The following is a 14,427-nucleotide window of genomic DNA, read 5'->3' as shown; positions in this document are numbered from 1 at the left end:
AAAATAATGTTGATATAGGAATTTTATCATTAGATCAGGAAAAGGCTTTTGATCGAGTTGATCACCAGTTTCTTTTCAAGGTTTTAAAGGCTTTTGGTTTTGGAGACAAGTTTGTTTCATTGATAAAATTGTTGTATAATAATGCCACATGTATGATAAAAATGGCGGGTGGACTAAGTGTTCCTGTTAAGGTACAAAGAGGCATAAGACAGGGATGCCCACTCTCAGGGCAACTATATAGTTTGGTCATTGAACCTCTCCTCTGTAAATTGAGAGAAAAGCTAACGGGGTTACAGACAAATGTTCTAAATTGTAATGATTGTGTGAAAATCTCAGCATATGCTGATGATATCACTGTGGTTTTAAGAAATGGATATGATGTTCAGGTTTTAAAAGATATTTTGCTGAGTTATGGGAAAGCTTCATCTGCCAAAGTAAATTGGGATAAAAGTGATGCACTATGGTGTGGTGTGGATTATAATGGACCGCAGCTTCCAGCTAGATTACAGTGGGGAAGGGCTGGGTTAAAGTACTTAGGGGTATTTTTAGGTAGAGAGGAATATAAGAAACAGAATTGGGAGGGCCTGATGGAAAAGGTGAGTGCAAGGTTGTCTCACTGGCATTGGCTGCTCCCCCAGCTATCGTACAGGGGAAGAGTTTTGGTCTGCAACAACCTTGTTGCCTCATCCTTATGGCATAAAATGACTGTCTTAGAACCCCCTGAGGAATTGGTGGAAAGTGTTCAAAAACGTCTGGTGAATTTCTTCTGGTCTGGTCAACATTGGCTGAGAGCATCTGCGTTATATCTACCTAGACAAGAAGGAGGCCAAGGATTGGTGGACATTAGAAGCAGAATAAAGACTTTCAGGCTTCAGACGGCAAAAAGACTACTTTATGGAAAAGATGTAAGCTGGACTGGAGTAGCTTGTGCCCTCTTAAGAAAAGCAGGTAATATGGGGCTAGACCGACATTTCTTTCTAATGGACACTCAAGGAATGGATTTGTCTGGACTGACACCTTTTTATCAGTCTATGTTGAAAGCCTGGAAAATATTAAATGTATCAAGGAATCTCCAGGATGTGAGAGGCCTTTGGATGAGAGAGGAACCCCTGCTGTACAATCCTGTTGTGGACTTGGACAATTTGAAGTCATCAACAATGAGGACTGTTTTAAGGAATGTTGGAATAACAAAGATTGGACATTTAATAACAACGAATGAATGGATGTCTGCTGAGATGCTGGCCGCTAAGCTGGGGGTGAGGTCAATTCGCTTGACACAGAGACTGTTGAATGAGCTCTTTGAACGTTTGCCAACGGATTTTAAACGTGGTTTGGAGACATCAAATGAAGATATAGATGTTCCTTTCCCAGAGTTAAAAATTGCACCTGCTTTTAATGCTTTTCAAGAAAGGGAAGGGATTTTGCTTACCTTCAAGACTCCTGAAATGGAACTTTTCAGTGAAACTGGGAAAAAAGCACTGTATGTCACATGTGTCAAAGTCTCACATATGAACTCTTTAGAAGGACTAAAAGAATCTAAATGGCAGGAGGATTTTGGACCAGGCACTTCCCCTAAAAGAAGCTGGGGGACCTTGTACAAACCTCCCATTGAAAAAAGGTGCGGGGACCTTCAGTGGAGAATTGTGCATGGTTTAATAGCCACAAACAGATACAGAGCACACATTGATCCACAGGTAGGGGAGGAATGTCTATTTTGTGGGCAAACAGAAACTGTTTTGCATTTGTTTTTTTACTGTGGTAGACTTGAAGCTTTGCTATCTCAAATAGAAGAATGGTGTAGAATTTTAGGAGAAGTGTTCTCACCTGTACTTTTTATTTATGGACCCATGTATAAAAAAAATAGAAAGCAGATCCACGTGATGCTAAACTTTTTGTTTGGGCAGGCCAAAATGGCAATATGGCTGTCACGTAAAGGTAAACTAAATGGTGTGGGGTCAACCGATGCAGTGGCTATCTTAAAGGGTTTAGTCAAATCAAGGCTAACGGTGGAACATGCGTACTATCAACTGATTAAAGACATAGAAACATTTAAATATACTTGGGGAGTGGAAAAGTGTTTATGTGAAATTGATATTGATGGTTCTCTGCAAATTAATTTCTAATTGTTTTTATTTCTCTTAAACAACGAATGGTTTGTTTTTCTGATCTGTTTTTAAACTGTGAGGTGTTTAGAAAATTTTTAAATTGTAATATTTATTACGTATGGTGTGGTGGAATTTGTGTGTAGTTATATTATGTGTAGTAATGTAATTATGTAATTTGTCCGAAAAATGGTAAATTAAAGGATTGTCAAAGTCAAAGTCTACCTCTCTACCTCGCTACCTCTCTCTCTCTCTCTCTCTCTCTCTCTCTCTCTCTCTCTCTCTCTATCTCTCACATGTGTGTTTGATCTGTTGAATTCATCTCACACTGTCCTCAGATAAACTCTAAGTGCGGTGCGTTGTCATTGAGACTGATCTATGATGAGTTCAGACCTGAGCGACATTTCACTCGTCACATTTGCATATGACATACTTCTGGAATTCATGATTCATTGACAGCTAATTTTAAATATTAAATGGAACGATAAAATAACGTTATTAACCGGTTAATGGCCATTTCAAATTTTAGATTCTGTTCGGAACTATAACATTTGATTTCGTTTCTGGTTCTGTTCCTGTCAAAATTTCATTCGTTTACGGTTTTCGTTTTCATTCCTTGAACAGTTTCAGAGCCCTGCTGTAAATGATCTCTTATATGTTCTCAATACCTCAGTATCTGCACACACACACACACACACACACACACACACTGTGATCAGTTGACTGTAAATAATCTCTTCTATGTTCTTAATACCTCAGTATTTGCAGACACACACACACACACACTTCTATGTTCTTAATACCTCAGTATCTGCAGCTGACAGTTTGGACTCTTCAGTCCATCAGAAATAATCTTTACACCAGAGTCCTGCAGGTCATTGTTCCTCAGATCCAGCTCTCTCAGGACACAGTTTGAGGATTGTAGAGCTGAAGACAAACTCTCACAACACAGAGCAGTGAGATTACAGACAGCAAGACTGAAAGAGACAAGAACACACACCAACAGTCAGATCATCTACAGACACACACACACACACACACACACTGTGATCAGTTGAGTGTAAATGATCTCTTATATGTTCTTAATACCTCAGTATCTGCAGACACACACACACACACACACACAAACACACACACACACACGCACACACACAATCTCTTCTACGTTCTTAATACCTCAGTATCTGCAGACACACACACACACACACACACACACAGACTGTGAACAGTTGACTGTAAATGATCTCTTCTCTGTTCTTAATACCTCAGTATCTGCAGACACACACACACACACACACACACACACACACACACACACACACACACACACACACATGATCACTTCTATGTTCTTAATACCTCAGTATCTGCAGACACACACAAACACACACACACACACACACACACACTTCTATGTTCTTAATACCTCAGTTTCTGCAGCTGACAGTTTGGACTCTTCAGTCCATCAGAAATAAACTTTACACCAGAGTCCTGCAGGTCATTGTTCCTCAGATCCAGCTCTCTCAGGACACAGTTTGAGGATTGTAGAGCTGAAGACAATCTCTCACAACACTGAGCAGTCAGATTACAGCCAGAAAATCTAGAAGAGATTAAATACAAGTATTATTATTATTATTATTATTATTAAAGGATTAAATCCTTCCTGCTGTATTGTTAATTTGATCATTATTTGTAGTTTCTCTTTATTAGCTGGATTTGTGTTTATTATAGTCTTCAGATCCTGATCTGATATATAGACCCTCTTTTATTTCTGTGTTTGGACACTAATGTTGTGAATCAGGGCTTGTTCTGTAGTCCTTCACAGAAATGTGTCACATCTGAGTTTGTAAAAGTCATTTTCACAAAAGACTGACATGTAAATGGATATTTAACACAGATCTCATTAAATGACAAACTCTTAGCTTGTTCTGTGTGAATAATTCATGTCCGTGTGTGAGCTGCTGAAATGTAAATTTTAATCTTTTATTTGTGACATTAATGTGGTCACAATGCTGACAGAGTAAATATGTGTTAGAAAACTAGACCTATATCACTCATAATATTCCCATTCACACTCATCCACCTTTTCTATGGTGTGATTTATTTTATGTCATAATGCAGATCTCTTTAAATGTATAATAATGTAAAATAGTGTCTAGTGCTGTACAGTAAAGAGTAAGCAGACGTCAAGCTCTGTCTTCACTGTAATAGTTCACTGTAACAGCAGTCAAACAGCTGCAACATTCAGCATTTATGATCAATAATTACTGCAGATTAAATGTTATTATAGTTATTAATATTAGCAGTAGTTGATATCATGATTGTGTCTTGATTGAGAGTGAAATGTGTGAATGTCAGCTTTACTGATCAATGTGTGGAGCGTCTCTTTGCTGCAGCTGCTGCTGATTTAATGAACCAGTTTCTCATGTGACGGGGTTGTTTTTACCTTTTACTCTAATATCTACTGGATTAAAAACACATGTTGGGACTCCTTTAAGATTCTGGCCTGTTATTCAGGAGAAAATCTCTTTCAGGAACATTTATTTTAAAGGAGTCAGGTTCATTATTAAATATGATCCTTTAGTTGATGATGAAACACTCACAGAGCTTTTCTGCACTTGATCACAGCTGGTATCAGTCTTCTTCTCCCCTCAGCTGATGTGTTGTATTTCATGGGGTTCAGTTCATCCAGTGTCTCCTCTGACATCTGAATCATGTAGGAGATTGTTGAGCAGTGACCAGGAGAGAGTTTCTTCTCTGAGTGTTTGTCTGATTTCACAAACTCCTGAATCTCTCTGAACAGAGTCTGATCTTTCACTTCCAGCAGACAGAGGAACAGATTGATCGACTCATCAGCTGAGAGACGATAACCTCTCTTGACCATCAGTAGATCATCATCATCATCATCTCCTTTGATCCTCTCTTTAATATACTGTGTGGTTCTGCTGATGGTCTCTGAGCTGTTCTCTGTGTGTGTCAGTAGATCCTGTAAGAGTCTCTGATTGGACTCCAGTGAGACGCCCAGCAGGAACCGGAGGAACAGATCCAGACCTCCATTCTCACTCTTGAGAGCTTTATATACTGCTGATGTTAGTAGATCATACAGAGAGACTTCATCAGAGTAATATCTGTTAGATCTGAATTCATGCAGTGTTTTCTTGTTCTTTGTTAAACAGCAGTAAAGCAGATAGAAAGCAGCGAGAAACTCCTGAACGCTCAGATGAATGAAGCTGTAGACTTTCCTCTGATGAATCACAGATTCCTGCTTAAAGATCTCAGTGCAAATCCCAGAATACACCGAGGCGTCAGTGCCGTCTATGCTGCTCTCAATCAGGTCCTCCTCATAGAACATCACATTGCCCTTCATCAGCTGTTTGAAAGCCACTTCAGCAAGTTTCACAATCACTTCTCTGTTGGACGGCAGGAGTTTCTCTGGATCTCTCTCTTCATACTTCTGCTTCCTCATGTTGATCTGAATCAGCAGGAAGTGGATGTACATTTCAGTCAGAGTTTGAGGGATTTCTGCACTCAGATCTTCTTCCAGGAGCTTCTGAAGCACAGTGGATGAGATCCAGCAGAAGACGGGGATGTGGCACATGATGTGGAGGCTTCTTGCTCTTCTGATGTGTGAGATTATTCTGCTGGCTTGATGCTCATCACTGATTCTCTTCCTGAAATATTCCTCCTTCTGAGGCTCAGTGAATCCCTGAATTTCTGTCAGACGGTGGATGTATTTGGAGGGGATCTGATTGGCTGCTGCTGGTCTGGAGGTGATCCAGATGAGAGCAGAGGGAAGCAGCTCTCCTTTCATCAGCTTTGACATCAACACAGCCACTGATGAAGTCTCAGTCACATCACAAACTTTCTGAGCGTCTGAAAACATCAGTGTGATTCTGCTTTCATCCAGACCATCAAAGATGAACACAACTTTACACTCCTCATAAATCTGTGAGTCCAGATCTTGAAGTTCAGGATGAAAGTCCAGCAGAAGTCTGTGAAGACTGTACGGATGATCTCTGATCAAGTTCAGCTCTCGAAATGGAAGCACAAACATGAAATCTACATCCTGATTGGCTTTTCCCTCGGCCCAGTCCAGAATGAACTTCTGCACAGAGACGGTTTTTCCGATTCCAGCGATGCCTTTAGTAAGAACAGTCTTGATCTGCTCTTTCTCCTCACATCCTGCTTCAGCGGAGGCTTTAAAGATGTCATTGCAGTAGATTGGAGTGTCTTGTGAGTGTTGTGTTCTGGCTGTTTTCTCCATCTGTAAAACCTCATGTTCTTCATTCACTCCTTCTCTCTCTCCCTCTATGATGTAGAGCTGTGTGTAGATGCTGTTCAGGAGGCTTTCATTCTCCTGGAGTTTCAGTCCCTCAAATAATCTCTCATACTTGTTCTTCATGCTGGTTTTGTGCTGCTCTTTGACTCTCTGTAGTTCATCATTCACTGCTTGAGGAGGATCCTGGGCTCGTATCTGATCGTCTCTGATTGGTAACAAACATAAAAACATCTTTGTGAATAAAACACATTTAAGAGAGAAGTGTCAGTTTAATATACTCCTGTTATATACAGCATATTTACATTAAAGTACAACACATTTTCTAGAATATAGGCTACATTTCATCAACTTTATAGTTGCTACGCTAGTAGTTTTTTATGTGTTATATTATTAATTAACTATCTGATGACCACATGATGATGATGATGATTTAACGACTGATTCTTTTGTTGCTGAAGCGCTGCTGAAAACGGCTGAAATCAGAGACATGCAGCTATTGGTGTAAACTATAATAAGAGCAACTATTTTATGTTTGTGTGTCAGGACCAGTAATAATCTGAACAAGTTGCCCGACCGGGCGAGAAGAAACAATCCTTAGCATTGATCTCTGACAAATAAAGTGATTCTAGTTTACTCTGAGTGCTCCACGCTCCTTATGTGTGACAATAATACAGAAAATAATGAGAAAAGCAGACAGCAGAAGAGTAAGAGCTTTAATAATGTCTCACAGCACCATACCAAGCTGATGGAGTCTCACCTGGGGTCAGAGGTCACTGGTTCAGCACTGGGGTCAGAGGTCACTGGTCCAGCACTGAATGTAGGAGGGTCTCTCATGGACAAGTCACTCTTCAGAGACACACAGCTGGGATCTGGAGATGAAGATCTCTGACTCTTCCTCCTGCTGACTCTAAAATATAATTATTCATACACATCTTCACACAGTAATTAACACAACACAATTAGTCAGAAGCTGTGATTGTCATGTATTGGTCCGTGTATCTTCTGCGTTCATTCATTTTTCATAAAATGCGGTTTCTTCATAATGGTTCAAACACTGATGAACAGAATAAGCAGACACAAATTCATTTTCTGTATTTAAAATAGAAGGTTCCTAGTAAAAATAAAGGATCCTAGTATTGTTTTGGGAATCTTTTTACAGTAACCTCATCTCAAAATATGAATTTAACATCACCTCCTTTCCCAACGATTCTCAAACGATTTGTTCGAAGCAGTTCTCAGATTCAGTCTCTAAACTCCTCCTACAGTCGACTCTCATTTATTATAAGGATTTCTGTGAGATTGTGATAAACTGAAATGAATGGCATCTTTATAATTATTATAGAGAGAGCAGAGCACTCTTTCTTGGCCAATTCATTCTGAATTTGATTAAATATAGTTTTTCATTGTGCTGTTGGACCAGTGACAGCTGCACGCTCAAACATCCACATATAGACTTTTATATTGTTGAGAAATGTTTGAGAATGTGTAAGTTCAGATGTGACGTGGTCTTATTTGTGCGAGTGCATGGTCTGTCCTGTTCAAAGCATCTGCTTCACACTGTAGCAGGAGTCAGATTTCACTGATCACGTGAAGAGAGACACTTTCAGTGTGAACGCTTCAGATAGAGACTGGTTTATACTTGCTGTGTCAGCACGAGAGCGAGGATCCGTCACAGACACGTGAAGAGAGACACTTTCAGTGCGAACGCTTCAGATAAAGACTGGTTTATACTTGCTGTGTCAGCACGAGAGCGAGGATCCGTCACAGACACGTGAAGAGAGACACTTTCAGTGCGAACGCTTCAGATAAAGCCTGGTTTATACTTGCTGTGTCAGCACGAGAGCGAGGATCCGTCACAGTGAAGAGAGACACTTTCAGTGTGAACGCTTCAGATAGAGCCTGGTTTATACTTGCTATGTCAGCACGAGAGCGAGGGTCCGCCACAGACACATGAATAGAGACACTTTCAGTGCGAACGCTTCAGATAGAGACTGGTTTATACTTGCTGTGTCAGCACGAGAGCAAGGATCCGTCACAGACACGTGAAGAGAGACACTTTCAGTGTGAACGCTTCAGATAGAGACTGGTTTATACTTGCTATGTCAGCACGAGAGCGAGGGTCCGCCACAGACACATGAATAGAGACACTTTCAGTGCGAACGCTTCAGATAGAGACTGGTTTATACTTGCTGTGTCAGCACGAGAGCGAGGATCCGTCACAGACACGTGAAGAGAGACACTTTCAGTGTGAACATTCTGAACTTTATTGGTGTTAGACAACATGTTTCAGGACCTACTCATTGTCGAAATCATACTCTAGATTTAATACTGTCACATGGAATTGATGTTGATAGTGTTGAAATTATTCAGCCAAGTGATGATATCTCAGATCATTATTTAGTTCTGTGTAAACTTCATATAGCCAAAATTGTAAATTCTACTTCTTGTTACAAGTATCGAAGAACCATCACTTCTACCACAAAAGACTGCTTTTTAAGTTATCTTCCTGATGTATCCGAATTCCTTAGCATATCCAAAACCTCAGAACAACTTGATGATGTAACAGAAACTATGGACTCTCTCTTTTCTAGCACTTTAAATACAGTTGCTCCTTTACGCTTAAGGAAGGTTAAGGAAAACAGTTTGACACCATGGTATAATGAGCATACTCGCACCCTAAAGAGAGCAGCCCGAAAAATGGAGCGCAGCTGGAGGAAAACAAAACTAGAGGTATTTCGTATTGCTTGGCGGGAAAGTTGCATATCCTATAGAAAAGCATTAAAAACTGCTAGATCTGATTACTTTTCTTCTCTTTTAGAAGAAAACAAACATAACCCCAGGTATTTATTCAATACAGTGGCTAAATTAACGAAAAATAAAGCCTCAACAAGTGTTGACATTTCCCAACACCACAACAGTAATGACTTTATGAACTACTTTACTTCTAAGATCGATACTATTAGAGATAAAATTGCAACCATTCAGCCGTCAGCTACCGTATCACATCAGACAGTGCACTATAGACCCCCTGAGGAACAGTTCCACTCATTCTCTACTATAGGAGAGGAAGAATTGTATAAACTTGTTAAATCATCTAAACCAACAACATGTATGTTAGACCCTATACCATCTAAGCTCTTAAAAGAGGTGCTTCCAGAAGTCATAGGTCCTCTTCTGACTATTATTAATTCCTCATTGTCATTAGGATATGTCCCCAAAACCTTCAAACTGGCTGTTATTAAGCCTCTCATAAAAAAGCCACAACTTGACCCCAGAGAACTTGTTAATTATAGACCAATCTCGAATCTCCCTTTTCTGTCCAAGATACTAGAAAAGGTGGTATCCTCACAATTATATTCCTTCTTAGAGAATAATGGTATATGTGAGGATTTCCATTCAGGATTTAGACCGTATCATAGTACTGAGACTGCTCTCCTTAGAGTTACAAATGATCTGCTCTTATCATCTGATCGTGGGAGTATCTCTCTATTAGTTTTATTGGATCCTAGTGCTGCGTTTGACACAATTGACCACAACATTCTTTTGCATAGACTTGAACACTTCGTTGGCATCAGTGGAAGTGCATTAGCATGGTTTAAATCGTACTTATATGACCGCCATCAGTTCGTGGCAGTGAATGAAGATGTATCATATCGATCACAAGTGCAGTATGGAGTACCTCAAGGCTCAGTACTAGGGCCGCTACTCTTCACGCTTTATATGTTACCCTTGGGAGATATCATCAGGAAACATGGTGTTAGCTTTCACTGTTATGCTGATGATACGCAGCTCTATATTTCCTCGCAGCCTGGTGAAACACACCAATTTGAAAAACTAATGGAATGCATAGTCGATATAAAAAATTGGATGACGAGTAATTTCTTACTGCTAAATTCAGAAAAAACAGAGGTGTTAATCATAGGGCCTAAAAACTCTGCTTGTAATAACCTAGAACACTGTCTAAGACTTGATGGTTGCTCTGTCAATTCTTCGTCATCAGTTAGGAACCTAGGTGTGCTACTTGATCGCAATCTTTCCTTAGAAAGCCACGTTTCTAGCATTTGTAAAACTGCATTTTTCCATCTCAAAAATATATCTAAATTACGGCCTATGCTCTCAATGTCAAATGCAGAAATGTTAATCCATGCATTTATGACTTCAAGGTTAGACTATTGTAATGCTTTATTGGGTGGTTGTTCTGCACGCTTGGTAAACAAACTACAGCTAGTCCAAAATGCAGCAGCAAGAGTTCTTACTAGAACCAGGAAGTATGACCATATTAGCCCGGTCCTGTCCACACTGCACTGGCTCCCTATCAAACATCGTATAGATTTTAAAATATTGCTTATTACTTATAAAGCCCTGAATGGTTTAGCACCTCAGTATTTGAATGAGCTCCTTTTACATTATACTCCTCTACGTCCGCTACGTTCTCAAAACTCAGGCAATTTGATAATACCTAGAATATCAAAATCAACTGCGGGCGGCAGATCCTTTTCCTATTTGGCGCCTAAACTCTGGAATAACCTACCTAACATTGTTTCGGGAGGCAGACACACTCTTGCAGTTAAAATCTAGATTAAAGACCCATCTCTTTAACCTGGCATACACATAACATACTAATATGCTTTTAATATCCAAATCCGTTAAAGGATTTTTAGGCTGCATTAATTAGGTAAACCAGAACCGGAAACACTTCACATAACACCGTACTTTCTACATCATTAGAAGAATGGCATCTACGCTAATATTTGTCTGTTTCTCTCTTGTTCCGAGGTCACCGTGGCCACGAGATCCAGTCTGTGTCCAGATCAGAGGGTCACTGCAGTCACCCGGATCCAGTACGTATCCAGACCAGATGGTGGATCAGCACCTAGAAAGGACCTCTACTGCCCTGAAAGACAGCGGAGACCAGGACAACTAGAGCCCCAGATACAGATCCCCTGTAAAGACCTTGTCTCAGAGGAGCACCAGGACAAAACCACAGGAAACAGATGATTCTTCTGCACAATCTGACTTTGCTGCAGCCTGGAATTGAACTACTGGTTTCGTCTGGTCAGAGGAGAACTGGCCCCCCAACTGAGCCTGGTTTTTTTCTCCATTCTGTCACCGATGGAGTTTCGGTTCCTTGCTGCTGTCGCCTCTGGCTTGCTTAGCTGGGGTTACTTCATCTACAGCGATATCATTGACTTGATTGCAAATAAAAACAGACACTATTTCAACTGAACAGAGATGACATAACTGAATTCAATGATGAACTGCCTTTAACTATCATTTTGCATTATTGAGACACTGTTTTCCAAATGAATGTTGTTCAGTGCTTTGACGCAATGTATTTTGTTTAAAGCACTATATAAATAAAGGTGATTGATTGATTGATTGATTGAATGCTTCAGATAGAGACTGGTTTATACTTGCTGTTTCAGCACGAGAGCGAGGATACGTCTGTGGCGAGGGGGGCGTGGTTTAGCGGAATCTGCAACGGGAGAGAGACGGGGGAGCAGAGCGAGGCGTAAGTAGGTCAAGTGCAAATAACGAACACGTGTGTTTGATTGCAGTAATTGGCGTGGAGAGACCAGATATAAGCCGAGTCATCGCAGAGAGAGAGAGAGAGAGACACGCTGGGACCTCGTTGTGCGCCGGGAAGCTGCTTAAAGCATTGTTGAAGTCATTGCCGGTGTTTGAGCAATAGTTTGCTGTTTTATGCCCAGAGGGCATCGTGATTTGTTTGTTATTGTTAAATAAACGAGCGTCCCAGTAACAAGCCGACCCCTGCCTTCTTCCTTTCTATTAAAACTGTGTCGAACCTTGCTACAGTGGTGCCGAAACCCGGGAAGGAAGACCAAATGGTGGCGTGTCCAGGGGTCGGCGACCCCTTACCATCTGCTTCTCTCTCTCCCTCTCTCTCTCTCCCCTCTCCCCCCTCTCTCCCTAAATCTGTCCCTCTCCCCAGGTCCCGTGGAGGGCTTCCGCCAAAGCTAGCCCCGAGGTGGAGGACGAGTTACGGGGCTGAACCAGCAGCGGGGCCCAGGGCTCCTCCCAGGGGTTGGAGTTCGCCCACGGGGTCAGTTTCCCAGGCCACGGCCTCTCCGCTCTCTCCACGCCAATAGCTTGACCTACTTCCTGCCGCTAGGGTGGCGGTAAAGTCTGGGCCGGCCTGTTGGCGTTGCGGGGACCCAGGGCATTTTATTGATAGGTGTCCGTTGATGGAAGTGGGGACGTTGATCTGGGTCCCCGACGCGCCAATGGCTGCCCTCGATCAGGCTGGCTTATACCAAATACCAGTGAGTATCAGGGGGGGTACATATCAGGCTTTGGTGCATTCAGGATGTAACCAATCCTCCATCCATCAAAGCCTGATCCATCCGAGGGCATTGGATAGTAGCCGCATGGTTAGGGTTTGGTGTGTACACGGGGAAGTGGTGAATTATCCTATTTTGCCTGTGGATATTAAATTTCGGGGAGAAAAACAGAGTAGAGGTGGCCGTTAATCCGCACCTCAGGCATCCGATAATTTTGGGTAAGAATTGGACCGCGTTTAATAAATTACTGGGGTATTTATATTCGGATGTCTCTTGGGGGAAACAAGGGAGGGCTGGAGTAGCAGTTGCGCAGGCGGGAGAGGCTGAACCGGAACCTCCGGGACCTGTTGCAGGGGAACCGTGTGCTCTCGAGCGGAACATCCTCCCTGAGCACGAGATTTTCCCCTGGAACAGTCCCGCAATGAAACGCTGAAAAATGCCTTTGACCAGGTTCGTTTGATCGACGGGCAGCTTCTCCACCCTGACCAACCGCTCTCCTATCCTTATTTTTAAATTTTAAAAGATAGGTTGTATCGGGTGATCCAAGACGCCCAGACAAAGCAAGATACAACCCAGTTATTGATACCTAGAAGCCGTCGGGAAATGCTTTTCCAGGCGGCTCATTGTAATCCAATGGCAGGGCATTTAGGGCAAGCGGCTACACTAAACCGTCTCATGGCCCGCTTCTTCTGGCCGGGCATTCACGAGAATGTGCGCAGGTGGTGTGCGCGGCTTGTCGTGAATGTCAGTTGGTGAATCCACTGGCCACCCCAAAAGCACCATTGTGCCCCCTTCCATTAATGCAGGTCCCCTTCGAACGAATTGGCATGGACCTCATCGGGCCATTAGAGCGGTCAGCACGGGGACATCGCTTTGCATTAGTTCTGGTGGACTATGCAACGCGATATCCTGAAGCAGTGCCTCTCCGCTCTATTTCCGCTAAGAGTGTGGCGAGTGCACTGTTTCAATTAATCTCCTGGGTGGGGATCCCAAAGGAGATCCTCACCGATCAGGGCACGGCGTTTATGTCATGTACTATTCGCGAGCTTTACGAATTATTGGGCATTAGATCAATTCGAACAAGCGTCTGTGTCACCCACAAACAGACGGGCTGGTCGAACGATTTAATCGCATGTTAAAATCCATGATTCGTAAGTTCGTTCAGGAAGACGGCAAAAATTGGGATAGGTGGCTAGAACCCCTCTTGTTCGCTGTACGGGAGGTCCCGCAAGCCTCCACGGGGTTTTCCCCCTTCGAGCTTCTTTATGGGCGCCAGCCCCGCGGGGTCCTCGACATCCTTAAGGAAACTTGGGAGGACGGACCTTCTAATAGTAAAAACGAAATTCAATATGTCATGGACTTGAGAACAAAACTCCACACGTTGGGGCGCCTATCCATGGAGAATTTGTTGCAGGCTCAAGACAAACAGAGTCGGTTGTACAACAGGGGGTCTAGACTACATCAATTTGCACCGGGAGATAAAGTACTTGTATAACGCTGGACTTAACTAAGGGTTATTGGCAGATCCCCTTGTCTCCCATGACCAAAGAAAAAACAGCTTTCACCACGTCGTTCGGTTTACACCAATTCGTTACTCTTCCGTTCGGGCTATTCGGGACTCCAGCCACTTTTCAGCGTCTGATGAACAAAATCCTCCGTCCGCATGCTGCATATGCCGCCGCCTACCTAGATGACATCATCATCTACAGTGGGGATTGGCAGCGACATATGCAGCATTTGCGAG

General features: G+C 42.3%; 1 protein-coding gene across 9 annotated transcripts in view; it reads right to left on the bottom strand.

Annotated features, from left to right (window-relative positions):
* Window positions 1–4,701: 4,701 nt before the first annotated feature.
* The window catches only part of LOC113079434 (NLR family CARD domain-containing protein 3-like), a 67,016-nt gene continuing 57,290 nt past the window's right edge, over window positions 4,702–14,427 (bottom strand). For all 9 annotated transcript variants that reach the window (XM_026251696.1, XM_026251695.1, XM_026251699.1 and 6 more), the window contains 2 exons: window positions 7,139–7,288; window positions 4,702–6,586 (listed from right to left, as the gene is read on the bottom strand). In XM_026251696.1, coding sequence (XP_026107481.1) covers window positions 4,702–6,586; window positions 7,139–7,288 — 2,035 coding nt within the window. The remainder of the gene's footprint in view (window positions 6,587–7,138; window positions 7,289–14,427) is intronic.

This window comes from Carassius auratus, unplaced genomic scaffold (assembly GCF_003368295.1).
Source record: "Carassius auratus strain Wakin unplaced genomic scaffold, ASM336829v1 scaf_tig00028051, whole genome shotgun sequence".
Lineage (NCBI taxonomy): Eukaryota > Metazoa > Chordata > Actinopteri > Cypriniformes > Cyprinidae > Carassius > Carassius auratus.
This window is presented reverse-complemented; position numbering and strand designations above follow the sequence as displayed.